At 37.5% G+C, this 13978-nt stretch overlaps 1 protein-coding gene across 3 annotated transcripts in view; it reads right to left on the bottom strand.

The window, feature by feature from the left end:
• Window positions 1-13978, bottom strand: part of stxbp1a (syntaxin binding protein 1a) — a 29594-nt gene continuing 15616 nt past the window's right edge. For 2 of the 3 annotated variants that reach the window (XM_044095720.1, XM_044095718.1), the window contains exons 12-19: window positions 12777-12842; window positions 12609-12689; window positions 12382-12520; window positions 11214-11323; window positions 11020-11121; window positions 10660-10745; window positions 9399-9553; window positions 6682-6835 (exon numbers count right to left, since the gene is read on the bottom strand). In XM_044095720.1, coding sequence (XP_043951655.1) covers window positions 6726-6835; window positions 9399-9553; window positions 10660-10745; window positions 11020-11121; window positions 11214-11323; window positions 12382-12520; window positions 12609-12689; window positions 12777-12842 — 849 coding nt within the window. In that variant the 3' untranslated portion in view covers window positions 6682-6725. Of the gene's footprint in view, window positions 2299-6681; window positions 6836-9398; window positions 9554-10659; window positions 10746-11019; window positions 11122-11213; window positions 11324-12381; window positions 12521-12608; window positions 12690-12776; window positions 12843-13978 lie in introns of those variants that run through there. The other variant, XM_044095719.1, reaches the window with a different exon arrangement.

Below are 13978 nucleotides of genomic sequence, written 5' to 3'. Positions count from 1 at the left end.
TGAGGTGTGAAAGACGGCGAAACGCAATGGAAGCCAATTTATTAGACAGCTTTAGTACATGTCAGTACACATGGATGTACTGTTTGTGCTTACACACTCGCAAACATACAGACACACTGGTATTTTTCTCTGATGAATAACTTTTAAATAAATGCAGTGATTGGGCAAATAAAGCCTAAATTATAATTATATATATATATAAAAAAAACTCAAGCATTTGCATCACAGAAAACTCAGTATAGTGCAAAATACGACTTGTTTGGCCTACAGAAGGGAGGCGATATCACGCAGGTTTAGTTTTATCATTGCAAAGCCATTCAACTTCAGGGACGGAGTTACGTTGCACCAGAGGGAAAAACAAAGTATAGTAGTAAATATTTTACCTGGTTTAACATCTACAGCTAAAACGTCACAAACACAGCGGCTTCACAGAAAAGGTTTCACTACTGCACTGCTTTAAAATAAATCACAATTCAACAGTAAGACGCTTAAACAGCAACGAATGGCAGATACACGACACTACTTACTCAGTGCAAGGCCCGATTAGTACTAATAATCTGACAGGATACAATACTGAAACACAGCCGGGCCTCGTTTAGGATTAATCATTAATATCAGCAAGCAACAGCCTTTTTTAACAATAACTCTTCTGTTTGAGTGGAAAAAAGGTTGGTGCAGGAAGTTACAGTGAGGAGGGGTGAAGGTTTTAGCTTCCATTTAATATTTTTTTATTCTTCTTCCTAACTGAGCTTATTGGGTGAATACCGAAACCAAGAACTTTAGATTTGTTGAGAGTCAAACAAGCCGGCACAAACAAGAAGAACGTAAAAATCTCTGTAACATTGTTCTCTCTGTTGGTGCCTGTCGTGTGCTTAACATTTTCAGTAACGTTTTTACTACAGAAAAACAAACAGGTTTGGTAGATTAGCTTATTAGCTTGGTTAGCAAACAGCTAGTTAGCAAATTCAACTGGGGAAAAACTGCTGAGATGTTTGTTGGTTAAAAATGTTTCTTTTTAAACAAATGATATGTATTCAGATTTTCAAAACAGAAATTTTTTTACAAGAATATACAGTAACAGAAGGATAAAAATGTTTAGCCTAACTGGCTAGCTTAGTCTTCTTGTTTCACTGTAGCTAGCAGACAAGCAAAGCTTAAATGTGGTGACGTAAAATTTATTTTGAAATGGTTAAAAGGAAAAAGTTTAGCCAATTAGCTCAAGCTAATGAGCTATTAGCTCAGGCCAATTAAATTTTGGCAGAAAGTTAATTGTAAAACATTTTTTGTGGATTAATGTAGAATGAACACACAACTTTAAAGACACTTTCAAAACAAAATTGGGTGAAAAATTTAGATTTGCCTGATCAGATTTCTTCGCTAACGGCTAATTAGCATTTTTATTGGCAGCTACATGCTAAGAAGCTACTGTTGTAAACAAACTGATTACCAACGTACGGTATTTAGGACTTATTTTTGCACTTGCTATAGTTTACTTTTGTGCACGTGTTGCATTTTGTAAACAAAATGGCTGACTGGTTGATTTTAGCCATTAGCTTGGGTAGCTAACAGCTTATTAGCATAAAATCTTGAAAGAAAGTAATATTTAATTAAATCTGGAGATGAGTTGAGAGCAGGAGGAAGGTGTATTTTTAGTTACCAAGCATGTTTTTAAAAAGTTTGACACTCAGAAGTTTTTGGCGTCGTATTCAACCCCAAGAAAGTAAGCTAATCGCTAACTCCTCTGCACTCAAAACACTCGACACAAAAACACGGAACAGTCCACACGAGTCCAAGCATGCTACTGAATACAAACATCTCAGATGGGCGGATGGCGCTCCTCTCTGCTGAAATAAGTGAATACATTTATATTGCATGATATATTTTACAAAATGTCGTCTCAAATTGCACATCCCCCTTCGATCTGCCAACAGTAAAACTCACAGGGCGGAGGAACGCTAGAGGAAAAAACTGTTTACACATCCTAGCATAATGTTAGCATACAATAGGACATTTTGGTACATTGCATTTTATCTGGCCTTCAAATATCATCTTTTTTAAATAAATTTAATTAGTTGCATCCATTGTAAAACAAGAATACTTGCAACAGTTTTATTCTTTGATATATATTTTTCCCGTCTTTTTTGTTTTTCTCTTTTCCAGGCATTATGCATACATAAGTGATGGATTTGGCTGGGAGAGATGAAGAGGAGGGTTCTTAGCTCGTGACTTCCTCGTCTGGTTTGTTCATGGCCTTGAGCTGCTCCAGCAGGCAGGTGGGAGTGAAGATGTGGGTCGATCCTGGAGACAACACACACAAACGCAGCATTAAATCTGAGCCTTTAGTTACATTTAAAACTAAATTAAAATGTGTTCTCAGCTTTTGTTATGAATGCCTACTGCAGATGACAGCAGCCGTTGAAAGAAAAGATGGAAGCCCGGAGTTATGAAGTCATAATCAGTTAGTCAGAAGGTTAATAATGAATCATGTAGGAAAAAAAAAAAAGCAATATTCACTTTAAATAGACGCTATAAAAACCAAAGATTTACTTTATCTGGTTTCCCATTACTGACGTTTCTCAGAGAAACGAGAACAATTCAAAGGATTCTTTATTTCTTAAACCAAACAGCGGAAATATTTTAGTTATTCAGCTGTTAAGTGCTGCGCTGCTGGGACTTCGATGCATTATTAACATGCACATGCGGCCGAAACCATCGGTCACAACACCAAACACATGAGCAGGCAGGAAATGACTACAAGCTCTCGCTACCAGAAACACTTCACAACATCCGGTCCGAACAGAAGCAGCTGTTTGGTTTCATTAACACACAGAGAGAAATGTTACGTATCGACTTTTACTGCGCTTGAATTTAAACCAATTCCACAGTGAAACACGTTTACGGCTGGGAAAATGTGAGTTCAGCGATATTTAATTTCCACTTTGTTATATTTCAGATGTTTGGTTGTTCACAGCGAATGAAACCCAAAATGTAGCAAAAGTTTGTGATCAAGAAAGATGATTAATACAGCAATGTAGGTAGAAAAGTGATTAATCATGACTAACTAGTAAATTAATCCTCAACTAATTTGTAATCAATTGTTAACTGGAGTAAAAACAAAAAGGTCATTTGATGGAAAATAACACATTCAAGCCAAATTTGTACAATATAAATATACATTTTGCATTTAAGATAAAAACATCTGTAAATATGTTTTAACTTTACCCAATAAAATGTTTATTCGCATCTTTTAATGTATTTCTAATATTGTACAAAAAGGTTTAAGCAATTAAAAAAAATTTTTACAATGACATTTTTTTCCCGATTAATCAATAGGTTAATCAATTACCAAGTTCACACAAATTGCAAATGACGGCAGATGCAAAAATATCTCAATAATAAAACATTTTATTTATAAATCGCTTCTCAAGACATTTAAAAATTCTCTATAATTTTGTAAAAAAAAAATTTTGTTTGCCATAATTATTAGCGGTTTAGCGTTTGCTATTTTTATGGGATATAACTCCAAATTATTCACAGAAAATTCATCCAGTCAGAGATTTTTCTGTAAAGCACGTCCAAAATATTTGAAAGAAAACAAATCTGGGGAAGCTGACACGCTATTGGCTGTCGTTTCCAAAGCAGCCAATCCGGGAGCTCCATTTGTCCTGCTTAAAGGTGATTGGCTGAAACCCCAAGAGTGGAGATAAGGACGACTGTAGGCGTCATGAAGTGCTAAAATGGTTTCCACTGTGCGTATTATGATCCAAACGTTGGTATATTTGGTGTTGGAACGATTAAAATAAAAAGTTTTAAGGGTTTTTAATGGATATTAACTTTTTGTGGGTTGTTTTGGTCCCAAAACCAACGTACTTCTACTTTCAAAAAATTTTTATTTTTGGTCTTCTAAAAATACACAATTTGCAAGAAGCTACATTTTGGGTTTCTGTAAGATGAACTCCACAATCCTCAGAAAGTAAAATGCATAGATGTATCACTTTGTGTGTAACCTACCAGAATATACCGAGTTTCACTTGAGATTTTTGAAGAGCAGTTTTAGAGTCGGTGTGTTGAAAGTAAAGTTAAAATACCAGAATATTCAAACTACCAAACTTGCTAATCAGTCTGCAGAGGAAAAGCTACAAAAACCCTGAAGAAATTATAAAATCCAAAGTCAAAATATGAATTTCTGAGACAGAGACGCGTTTGTGGCGGCTGGAGACACATTAGCGACATCGTACAACGTGAAAGATGCTTCTTGGAGTAAAGCAAACAGTTTGTGCCACAACTTTATAAATTAGCTCAAATATTTGGAAGTTTAAATTATTTCTGAGACAAACGGGCTTTGATTTACTGCCAGCACCTTTCACCAGTGATAAGGTTTGTTTCTGATGCAAAGCTGAGAGTTTTTCCATCTGTTGGAGGCAGAATTTGTTGGTAAAGTGAGAAAAGATTTGTTAAAGATTGAGATGTTTGAGCAGGTTGTTCCGAAAACAAACAGCTTTGTGGGCGTTTTCCCGGCAACAGAAACACAACACTCTGGACTCTGATTTCTAACTACACAGATTCTCCGAATGCGCCTCAAACAACAAAGCTTTAAACGTAGATCTGATGGCGCAAGGGGCGGCCATTTTGTTCAGGAAAAGCGTAATGCTTTAGCATGTTGGTCGTACATAAGATGGTTTTTCTGGTTTTTCATAAGATTTTTTCTGCTTTGTTTGTTTTCCTTGAAGGAAGCCAGACTCTTTTGTAATCTTTGGTAAAGATCTTGGGCGATGGTTTTCTTGGTCTACTTAAGTAAGTGGCGGCCATTTTGTTCAGGAAATCCAGACTTTAGCTTATTAATCTAAATATTCGATGTTTGTTTGTCGTATTACATGAGAACGTTTTGTTGATTGGGGTTATAGACTTTAAGATGTTGCTGCTTAGGTCTGTAGAAAGTTTCTTTCTCAACTCAGTTTTCCTTAAATCAAGCCAGACATTTTTGTAGTGTTTGGTAAAGATTTGGGGGCCATTTTGTTTAGAAAAACAGTGATGCTTTAGCAAGTTGAGATGGAGGCCAAGCTGTAGCATTTATTGGTTTAAGATGACTTTAAGATGTTTAGGTCTGTAGAGAGTTTATTCTACTTTTTATAATTTCTGGTCTTTAATGGTTTTTCTTGTCGACTGAAGAAAAACCAAAAGGATCCGTTGCTGCTATTAGCTCTTTGTTTTCTGGTTTTCCTTTTATTGAAGCTTCTCTTGCATCAGCTCTAATAAGTTTTAATTTTTGTCTTCCCTTTTTTACTACATTTAGATTTTTTTTTATTTTTACACCAAGGAAAAGAACCTCCTGTCCAGTGTTTGTTTGTTGGTACCACTAACTGCAGCTGGTTTCCCTGCTTTGTTGTTTTTTTCACCGTCTGCAGACGAACCGCTAGTTATATTAGCACAGGGGTGTCCAAACTTTTGGCCAAATTAGTTAAGTCACAAGTTTTCGTGGGCCAAAAAAATAAAATAAAATCAAATTGATGAAGCAGTAAAATTATTTCATTATTCACTGTTGATTCAAACTTTGGTATTAAAAGACAAAAATCTAGTTTTCAGTATTTTTTGGGCAAATTATTCTCAGTTACGAGAACCAGATTTGGGCAACTTACTCTCCAAACTCTTGCTCTAATTAGTCAAGTTTAATTAAATAAATTGATTTCAGTGCAGCAAAGTCAGCTTTTCAGTAAAACTCTCTGGATGGCTTCACTTATAAAAAGACAAATACTTTGTGTTGTACTTTATATTTTCTATTCCATTTCTATTATTTTTTTAGGGCCACACTAAAGAAAAAAAATAAAATCACAAGAATAAAATCGGAAAAATATGAAAATAAAGTAAATATTACAAGAATAAAGTTATAATGTTACTAGAATAAAGCTGTAATAATAACTTTATTCTCATTATTTTTACTTTTTTCACAGGTTTATTCATTTTTCATTCTTAGTTTGGCCCTAAAACTCCATCATAGGTAATAATTTAAACCCTGACTAAAAATAAAAACTCTTCCTCTCGGCTGACCATTTGTGCTGGACGAGTCAAATTTGCATCATTTTTGACAACCACAAAAAAAAAAAATCATTCCAAGAGCCACAAACGGCCCCCGCCCCGCACTTTGGACACCCCTGTATTATCATGTGACGGCGGGCTAACGGTGACCTGCCACAGTTTGTGCTCTGAAGGACAGCAGTCGCACTGACGGCGCCACACGCTGAAGATGTCGGGGGTTAAAAGTGAATGAGTGAGACGGTCTGAAGGAGCTTCGGGTGGCCGTCATAAATCAGAGCGATTTAATCCACCGGCTGAGATGAGGAGAGGAGGCAGCAGGGATGGAGCCACGACCTCCTCAGGGCATGGCCGCCGCCGCCGCCGACCTCCACAGGCCAGACTCAATCCACAGATTCACCCCAAACACTAAACCAAAGCTTTTAATTTGATTATTTTGGTTTTGAATAGAGGAGAGCCGGTCGGAGTTGGAGCGGACCATGCAGTGAGGAGGGATCAGGAATGCCCATCCCGGTGGGAAACAGGGAGGAAGAGGAGGAGGAAGGTGAGGTACATAAAACAGTTCTGAGTGTTTAAAGAAGAGGGAGGAACCAAAACGAAGCCCTTTGTGCTAAACGTTCAGAAAGGGCTTCTCTGAGCGGCTGCCTTTACTTTGTCCTGTGATTTCTGTCTCCCTCCCTCCCAATCTGTCTGCCTCACTCGTCTGAGGGCTGTGCGTCCTCAAAGGACACCCTAGTGGACTCTCGGAAGTCGGGGTGCTGCAGGTCCGATAAGAATTTGGTTGGGGTGAGCAAGTGGGTGGAACCTGTGAAGGAACAGAGGCGGCTTCACCACTCGTCTCACAGCATCCCACAGCCCGACTCTCCAAAATAAACCCCCAAAAACGACGTGAAGAGAAAAACACACAGACACTCGTCCACTGGCAGACATGGACCCACAGGGCGGCGCCAACCCCGTGAAGTCGGCCCCTCCACCTGCGACAAATACAACTGGGGACAAACGTTTGTGCTGCTGATATTAAAAAAGGTTTAAAGGTCAACCAGGCCCCACACGTTACCCAAATATAATAAAAATATTTGTGCTGCAGTCATCTTAACGATGTTAATAAAACAGTTTCCAGCCAAAAACAAACTGTCAATAAACTCAAAGCTAAGTTTGTGCTGCAAAATGTTTCATTTTGCTGCTTTTGCTTTAAAGATGTAAAAGTTTAAAGGTCAAAAGTTCAACAGCCCTCACACATTATGAAAGTCCAACAAAGTTGGTGTAAAATGTTTTCCTTTGTGCTGCTTTTGCTGTGACAATATTAATGAAAGTTTAAAGGTCAACCAACTCCCCACATCTAAAATTGGTGTCAAACGTTTGTGCAGCATTATTTCTTGTTTGTGCTGCTAACCTTTTTAAAGATATTAATAAATGTTTGTAGAGGTCATGAAAGGTCAACCACCACCCCACTCTCTTAAAATCAGACAACATTGGTGTCTAAACTTTAATGTGTTTTGCTGCAAAATGTTTTATTTGTGCTGCGTTCATTGAGATATTAATGAAAAAGTTTTGAAAGGTTATGAAAGGACAACCAGCCAAAATGCTGCTTTCGCTTTGAAGACATTAATCAAAGTTTAAAGGTCACAAGGTCGACCAGCCCTCCACCCCCACATTACCCAAATCTGACAAAATTGGTGTCAAACGTTTGCACAGAAAAAATGATTTTTTGTGCTGCTATCATTTTGGGACCGGGGTGTCAAACTCCAGTCCTCAAGGGCCGCTGTCCTGCAACTTTTAGATGTGCCTTTGCTGCAGCACCTGAATAGAATAATTCGGTCATTAAGGCTCTGGAGAACTGATCTACACTAGGAGGAGGCAATTAAACCATTTCATTCCAGTGTTTTGTACCTGTGGCACATCTAAAAACTGCAGGACAGCAGCCCTTGAGGACTGGAGTTTGACACCTGTGTTTTAGGACAATAAAGTTTCCAGAGGTCAGAGGTCAACCATTTCCCTGCTCACATTTACAGATTCAAACAAACTTGGTGTCAGTCAACTTTTGTTGTGCAGCAAATATTTTTATTTGTGGTGCTTTTGCTTTGACGATATTGATAAAAACCTCTGGAAACTGTTTTTTAAATTTTTATCAATATCTCTAAAGTCACAGCGGCACAAATGAAAATTTTTGCCCCACAAACGTTTGACACCAATTTTGTTAGATTTGAAGTAGGTGAGAGGAGCCAACTTCACTCGGGTCACAAACACACCAACAGAAAAAGACAGAAGAAGAAAAGGCTGCAAGTTAAAGATAACAGTTGATTGAGAGACAACAGCTAAAGCAACAGGAAACAAGAAAACAGTGGATGGTTCAACTTTAAGACGTCAGTACTAAACAGAACTGATGTCACACAGTTGGTACCGTACCTTGCAAAACAACCCACACCTTCTGAGTTTTCCACATTTCGTCTCACCACAACCACAAACTGGAACCGTTTACTGGGATTTTATGTGATATCAAAAGGAAACTCGAGATTCAGAAATGGAAGGACAACATTTAATGTTTTTTGCTTGTTTTGTAATTGGTTGATGAAATGTGCTATAAAAATAAATTTGAGTTATCTCTCAGTATAGCACATTGCCAACTATAAACTCAGATGCACTAACCCTAAACATGGTGTCTGTGCATCATTAAAAGTCTAAAATTTGTTAATCACAGGTCCTTCATTTTGTTTTAACAGAACTATTTAATCTCATTACTTTAAAAAAAAATTCTCACGGGACTTTTCTGTCAGGCAAAAGTGTGAGTCACACTTAAAGTCTGTGATTCAAGATGGTTGAGGCTAAATTATTTTAATTTATTTAGGGGTATCAGAATAAACTTATCAATTAGATGTTTTTAATGGAGAAATAATTAATTTCCTAGTAACTTTGTCTTAGCTTATCAAATAAAACCCCAATAAAACAGAAATCTGTGGTTGTAATGTCAAAAAATGGGAAAAAAACTCAAAGATTATAAATAATTTTGCAAGACACCGTCAATAACTTTGAAATACAAATGAGGGAGGAGTTTATTGGACACAACTTTGAGTTTTTCTTTCTGAATGACCCAGACGGGACAGATTTTACTGCCTAGTTTTTGATGAAATATTTCCAAAACTTACAGGAAACTCACTGGACCGAACTTTAAACTTCCAACCTGGCAACCTTTCACTGAAGTGAACGAATTTCTTAACTGGATTCCAGGTCAATTAGACCTGTTTAGATTTCAGCTAACAATAAATGTAGAGCTTTTTGAAGCCACATGTCTGCAGATTATGTTGTGCGACTCAGTAGAAAAGTAAGTTAAAGTAAAGTAAGGACCCAAGATCCAACATTTCTCCACTCACCAATGACGGCTTCCCACTTCCCGTTAGCCTGCGTGACCTCGTAGGCGCAGCGCATCTCGCTGAAAGACGCGCCTCCGATGATGAAGACCATCAGCCGGGGGCCGGTGCGGTACTCTCCAGGGGTCTTGTTCTTGTGCCAGTGTCCATATCGAGCACTGCCGCAGAAAGAAACACGATTTATGCTCAAGTTTTTAGCTTTTCTCTCCACTCGTCACAACATGCTAACACGTTAGCAGTAATTTTAAATCCCCAATCAAATTATTTTTATCAAAGCAGCCCAGAGTTACCTATGAATTATTTATAACACTGTGGTACATAAAGTATTTTTTCAACCTTTTTAGCATTTGAACGCATAAATTAGAAAAAAACCCAAACAATATTATTTGGTTGTATTGGTAATAGTAGTAGTCTGCACCAAAATAATTAGGAAAATTATTGTTTTTTCCCACTTACAACAGGAATACAACCTAAAATCGGTTGTGACATTATACCAAGCTCCAACTTCTGAATTATTCAAATATTTTAAATTTTCTGCTTCTTACAACAGCGCCCCCTTGAAACGATAAAAATGATCCTTATTTACTTTACTTGATAGCATGAAACTATGATAGTAAGTATGAAATTTGGTACAATTCTGGAAATTCCCAGAATTCCTGAACTCAACAACAAACAGGAAGTCAGCCATTTTGGATTGAACTTGGAATTCCGATTGGTTTTGACCCAGTTTTGGCCATTTTTAGCCTTTCAAAGGTTTTTATCAGTTGACTTGAAAACTGATGAGTCCGTTAAGAATGAGGGATCTAAAGTTATCAAAATACAGATTTTTTGTGAAATCTGTATTTTGAATAATGGTCAAATACTGAGATCACCAAAGTCCTTAAAGGAAGTTTAGTGTTTTCATTTGAAAGGTTGACCTATTTGAGTTAATCGACACCAAACTGTTCCCAGTAACAGACGACATGCTGGTTTAACTGGGTGTCCAGTTCAGAGATGTTTGGCTGAAGCAGCCATGTTTGCTGAGCTGCAGCTTTAATTTTATCTCCATTTGTTCAAAACAGGATTTTTATCAATCGATTTCCTGTTTTCTAGTTTCATCTGGTCTGCAGAAAGGCTGATTGACAATCTAATTAATTCATAGATCACTACCTGCCAATCACCAGTAAGCTACATTTATCTGACTCATCTTCTGTCCAACTAGAATCGATCCAAACCCTCAGTCTGTAGAGAGAAAAAATCCAAGATGCCTCCAGAACGAGAATACCTGACTGCAGTGGTGCTGAAGGAAGCGGAGGAGCGGGTGGAGATGTACGGGTAGTGTTTGGTGTCCAGTTTGTCTTCAATCGCATCCTGCAGGAAACAATAAAACAGTTATTACTCACAGAAACAGGCACGAAACCACCTGAGTCACTAAATATGTTGATGAAACACAAGCTGGAAATGTTTGACTGAAGCTGATTTGGATTCATGTTGAGTTAAAATTAAATAACCAATCAGTTAGTCTGACTTATTTTTGCTTGAAGGAAAAAACAAATACCCAAATGTAATTGGAAACGTCCTAAGTATTCACTCTAGTTCTATATTTTTTCAGCTTCTTTAGCTACGATTTGGAGGTGTGTGTTACCTCCATGATGTCCTTGATCAGTGGAGTCCAGCGAGAAAGCTGGTAGGTTTGTTCGCTCACTCGCTCCTTCCTGTCCATCTTCTTTCCTCTGCGAAGAGTGGACTGAGAAAGAAAACCAAGAAAAACCAGAACGGAAATGACATAAAAACACGTAAAATCAACATGTTATTTTACGTCAGAGGCGAGAATCGTACGTCTGTGACGATGGGGATGCCGAGGTGAGCCATGTTGGTGATTATCTCACTGTCCTCAGGGGGGATCTGAGCGTGTTGGATCAGCTTGTTCAGGTTCTCCTCTGTAATACCTGCAAACACACACATTCAATATATTCAGCATATATTCAGCATTCAATATATTTCAACAGGATGAAAGCAAATTACATTTTGAGACATGAGGTAAAACATAAAAAGGGATCATTAGGGAAAAAAGAAAGCAATCCCGACTTACTTTCTTGAGATTCCCAGAAAATGTTTTAAAAATCTTGCGTTTCTATTTTGGTTGAGAAAGGGTTTATTAAGAGGTGGTGGAGTTTAAACGAGAGACAGAACGATTCACAACGTTTCCCACGGCCTAGAGACGATTTACGAAAGATACTGAACTGCAATCAGAAACCAACCTCAGCTTCGTGTCTCTTAGCATAATATCGTCATCTAGAATGTCTCCAGACCGTAGGAAATGCAGTAAATCGTCTCCAGACTGTAGGAAACACAGTAAATCATCTCCAAACCGTAGGAAACGCAGTAAATCGTCTCCAGACCGTAGTAAATATCATAAATCCTCTCCAGATTGTAGGAAATGTCGTAAATTGTCCTCTGTATCTCATTTAAACTCCATCACCTCTACTGGCTTTGCAGAAACTGTATAAACACTTTTCAACCAAAAGAGAAGCACAAGATTTTTCATAAAGTTTCTCAGGATCTAGAGAAAGTAAGCTGGAATTGCTTTATTTTGGTTTTCCATGTCCCCTTACAGGCTCCGTATAAAATCACTTCTTACGTCCCTAAATGTAATTCATCTAAAACCTTTTTATTACCTTTATCTTCAGGTATTTGCTGTCTTGCAAAGCAAATAAACCCCTTTTTGTCCAGAGTTGGGTAGTAACTAGTTACATTTACTTGAGTAATTTTAAAATTTCTATAACTTCTATTCTTAGTTCAGTAAAATTTCTGGATTTTCTACCCACTGAATGAAAAACAAACATGTTTTGACCAAAGACACAGACCTGCAGTTTGTACGTATGGATTCAGATAGTAGACCATAGAAAATGTCTTCTCAGTCTCATGTCTTCTGAATTATTGTGGATAAAATGTAAAATTAAAAACGGAGGAGGGGATGATCTGTGTAAATGTATCGTCTACTCGCCGTTCTTGAGGAAGATGTAGAGCAGGATGATGCGGATCTTGTCGTATGTGCTGACGTTGGCGTCCAGCAGGATGGGGACGATGGCCCTCATCGGGTCCTTGATCTTCTCCCCCTCGGCGTCGGTGCCCATCGCCAAATCCTGAAACACCGATTCACACCATTCATGCTTTTCCTCACAACATTACTGCGGTACTGTTGGTTCGGGTTCTCTCCCGACGCGGGCCAACCTGTTCCACGCGGCACAGCTTGTCCACGGTTCCCTGGTAGTGCTTCATGCAGTCCTCGGCCAGCTGCAGGTGAGTGGAGTACTGACAAAAACACGAAACAAAACACTGAGTGCTGTTATCCAAACCCAACGCAGGGAAGTGATTTATGTGGATAAACATGAGGCTCACCTTGCTGAGCTCCTTCTGGTACTGAGGCATCTTCTTCAGCATCTGGGACAAATCCCTCATGGTGGTCTGAAAACACAACCCACAGTCTTAATAAGAATCACAACCAAAGATTTAAATGGAGTTTATATTAAAATAATAAAAGGTAATTCAACTTTTTAATGTCCTTTCAATGCAAAGATGGAAAATAAACTTGAAAAACGAGAACCAGCCTCATTGGTGGAGAAAAATATGATTTTTTTTATGCATAAGTCTTTCACAATAAGCAATAAATGTCATTAAACATTAAAGTGAGCTTGATCATTTTAATTCTGGTGACATTTTTGAAGGACAATTGTTTTATTTGGTTGTGTTTTATTTATAATATTTTATAAATATTTGGTACAATTCAAAGTGTCTGAGAAGAAAAACTTATTCATATTTTACTTTTAAATGGTTTTTAAAAAAAAACCTCTTAAGTCCTAAGTTTCAAATCTCAACCTGGATATTTTTGCTCATTTTAACTGTATAAAGTTCTTTAAATGTCCTGTGAGTAAATATTTTTACATATTTATTCATAACAACTAGAACTTTCAATATCTAGCAGTTTATTTTCACAACTTGCGTCTATTAAGAATGTTTCATCAGATTAAAATGAAGTTAAACCAAATTCCTGCAACAGTGAGAGTGAAATTACCGTAATAACCCGATATTGGCTGGAAAGCGCAACGTCTCCCCTTTCAGAAACCGTTTGAATTTTTCAGATAGCGCAAAGTGGAGCAGAGTTACGGCACGACAAATTTGGCTGAATCGTCACCGACCGGGTCGAAACAACTGAAATCGAACATGAATAAGTTTGTGTATGCCATAAATAATACAGAAATATGCATTTTCTAACATTTCATGTTGTCTTCTTTGTCGTTTCTGCCAGTAGTAACATTCTGTAGTTGATCATGTGACTCGTGTGAAAAAAACTGTTTTTATGGCAAATACACAAATTTTGATAAAGCCGTAAAAAGCATCTGATCCTGGTGCAAAACTTTTAATTAATAAAAGTGATTTTTTTTTTATTGGTGTATTTAAATAAAGTAAATTTATTTTTATAATTACAATTTGTCCAGTTTTATGATCAATGGAGACGCAGCTCCTGTAACTGAATAAGAAACATTGAAGTTCCTTCTAGTTTTTGATGGAAGATTTTTTGTTTTGTTTTGTTTGCGCAAAAC

Source organism: Gambusia affinis, linkage group LG17 (genome assembly GCF_019740435.1).
Source record: "Gambusia affinis linkage group LG17, SWU_Gaff_1.0, whole genome shotgun sequence".
NCBI classification, from domain to species: domain Eukaryota; kingdom Metazoa; phylum Chordata; class Actinopteri; order Cyprinodontiformes; family Poeciliidae; genus Gambusia; species Gambusia affinis.
This window is presented reverse-complemented; position numbering and strand designations above follow the sequence as displayed.